Raw genomic sequence first — 1,797 nt, 5'->3', positions numbered from 1 at the left:
ACACTGGTACTGTTGGGGAGGAGTCTGAAACAGACACACAGGTTGTGTCCCAATACCCATAATTACGTTCTAAATAGTAGGCATTTTGGGTACGCGAAAATAGAAGGTTTTATAGTATGTGACATTTTTTGACATTTTGTATGCTTCAAATGCCAGGATGTCACACTCATTTCGGATTTTCATCTAGTAGAATTCACTGCACACTATTGAGGAACGAGAACAGCTGATAATCAGATAGAGTGACATTCTGTAACAAAATATACAAATGGCGGAAATCAATGCAATTGCTCATTGGATGAAGCATTCTTGGTATAGCTGCTTACCACATTGGATTTTACTAAACAGTACGTTGCAAATAGTATGTAGTACGATTAGTACACAGTATGCCGTTTTAGGAAGTAGTAGGGAAGACAGATTTCAGACACAGCCCCAGACTAGACAGAGGTGACTGGATTACTGGACTATTCATTAATACAGTGTAGAATCAAAACAGAGAGCTCACTGAATACTGGCAGCTGCCACTCACTTCCTTGAAGGAACACTCAAGACATTTGGCATCTGTTTGAACCTCTAGGGACAGCAGTCCTGCTCAGAAGGTTTACGTATTCTCATGTTGGTCTCCTCTTTTCTCAAACAGAATGATTGTTGGTGGCGGTGCAAGAAATACCATTTAGAATCTTATGCTCCAAGCCTGTTGCTCCTCGTATGTCTGACTTTCTGCCTATACATTAGTGTTTCGTATTCTCCTCCCTCCTTCCCTCTCTCCCCCCCCCCCCCCCCCTTTCTCTCCCTCCCCCCTCTCACCCTGGGTCATCGTAGCAGTAACTTCAAGGCTGAACGAGAGCCTTTGAAAGCACTTAGGGAGACGCTGCCAGCCGTATTAAACTCTATTATTGGAACATATTCATTTTGTCCCTATTCACCGGGGGCACATTTATGTTGGGGAGAGTTCATCTAATAGATGCCACTGTTCTTCCCCTCCCTCTGCTTTCAATGGGAAACAAAAGGCAAAGTAACAAATGCACAGCCTCTATGTTTGTTATATTCACTGGTATTGTCAGGTACGAGGTTTTCATACACATCACTGTCAGCGTGCTCCTGGCGTGAAAGGGCCTGTGCCAGGCCTCGGCCATTTGTCATAAAATGTCAGCCCAACCTGGCTCCATTTTCAGTAATGGGTTATTGCGTACCGTGTGTGTGTTTGTGTGTGTGTGTGTGTGTGTTGAAAGGACCTGATGGTAAACATGGATGTGATTGTGTTTGAAGGTCTAAAGAGCTTTTCCTCTGACTAGCGGATGTAGATGATTTACTGTTTATTATTACAGTGGGTATTATCTGCTGAGAGAGAGAGAGGGAGAGGGAGAGGGAGAGGGAGAGGGAGAGAGAGAGAGAGAGATCTTGGGGTTCAGAGACACAGAGAGCGGGCCATTGGGGAATTAATAATGATGAACTTTTTCTATAAATATAACTATTGAAATGGATCAAAGACTAGTGTTTCTCCCACTGTCACCCACAGCTCATATTACATCCCTGAATGTTTCATACTCACTCTCCCCCTCTCTCTCTCTCTTCTTCCTCTCGCTCTGTTTTTTCCAGGATGTCTTCCAAGCGACCAATCTCTCCATATGGGGGGACAGATGGAGAGGTAGTCATGGCAACCAGCAGACAGAGACTGGTACGAGCTTGGCAATGGAAGGACACGAGATGATGATGGAAGGGCGGTAATGCACTCTCCTGACGCCCTACGCAGCAGGGTGGTCCCCCGCTCCCGACCCACGCACTCCACTTGGACCAGCC

General features: G+C 45.5%; 1 protein-coding gene across 1 annotated transcript in view; it reads left to right on the top strand.

Moving 5' to 3' along the window:
- The window catches only part of sox5 (SRY-box transcription factor 5), a 144,130-nt gene that overhangs the window by 17,243 nt on the left and 125,090 nt on the right, over nt 1–1,797 (top strand). The window contains 1 exon segment of the mRNA XM_070438510.1: nt 1,597–1,675. Coding sequence (XP_070294611.1) covers nt 1,597–1,675 — 79 coding nt within the window.

This window comes from Salvelinus sp. IW2-2015, unplaced genomic scaffold (assembly GCF_002910315.2).
Source record: "Salvelinus sp. IW2-2015 unplaced genomic scaffold, ASM291031v2 Un_scaffold987, whole genome shotgun sequence".
Classification (NCBI taxonomy): Eukaryota; Metazoa; Chordata; class Actinopteri; order Salmoniformes; family Salmonidae; genus Salvelinus; species Salvelinus sp. IW2-2015.
The sequence above is the reverse complement of the archived record's forward strand: the minus strand, read 5'-3'. Positions and strand labels throughout refer to the sequence as shown.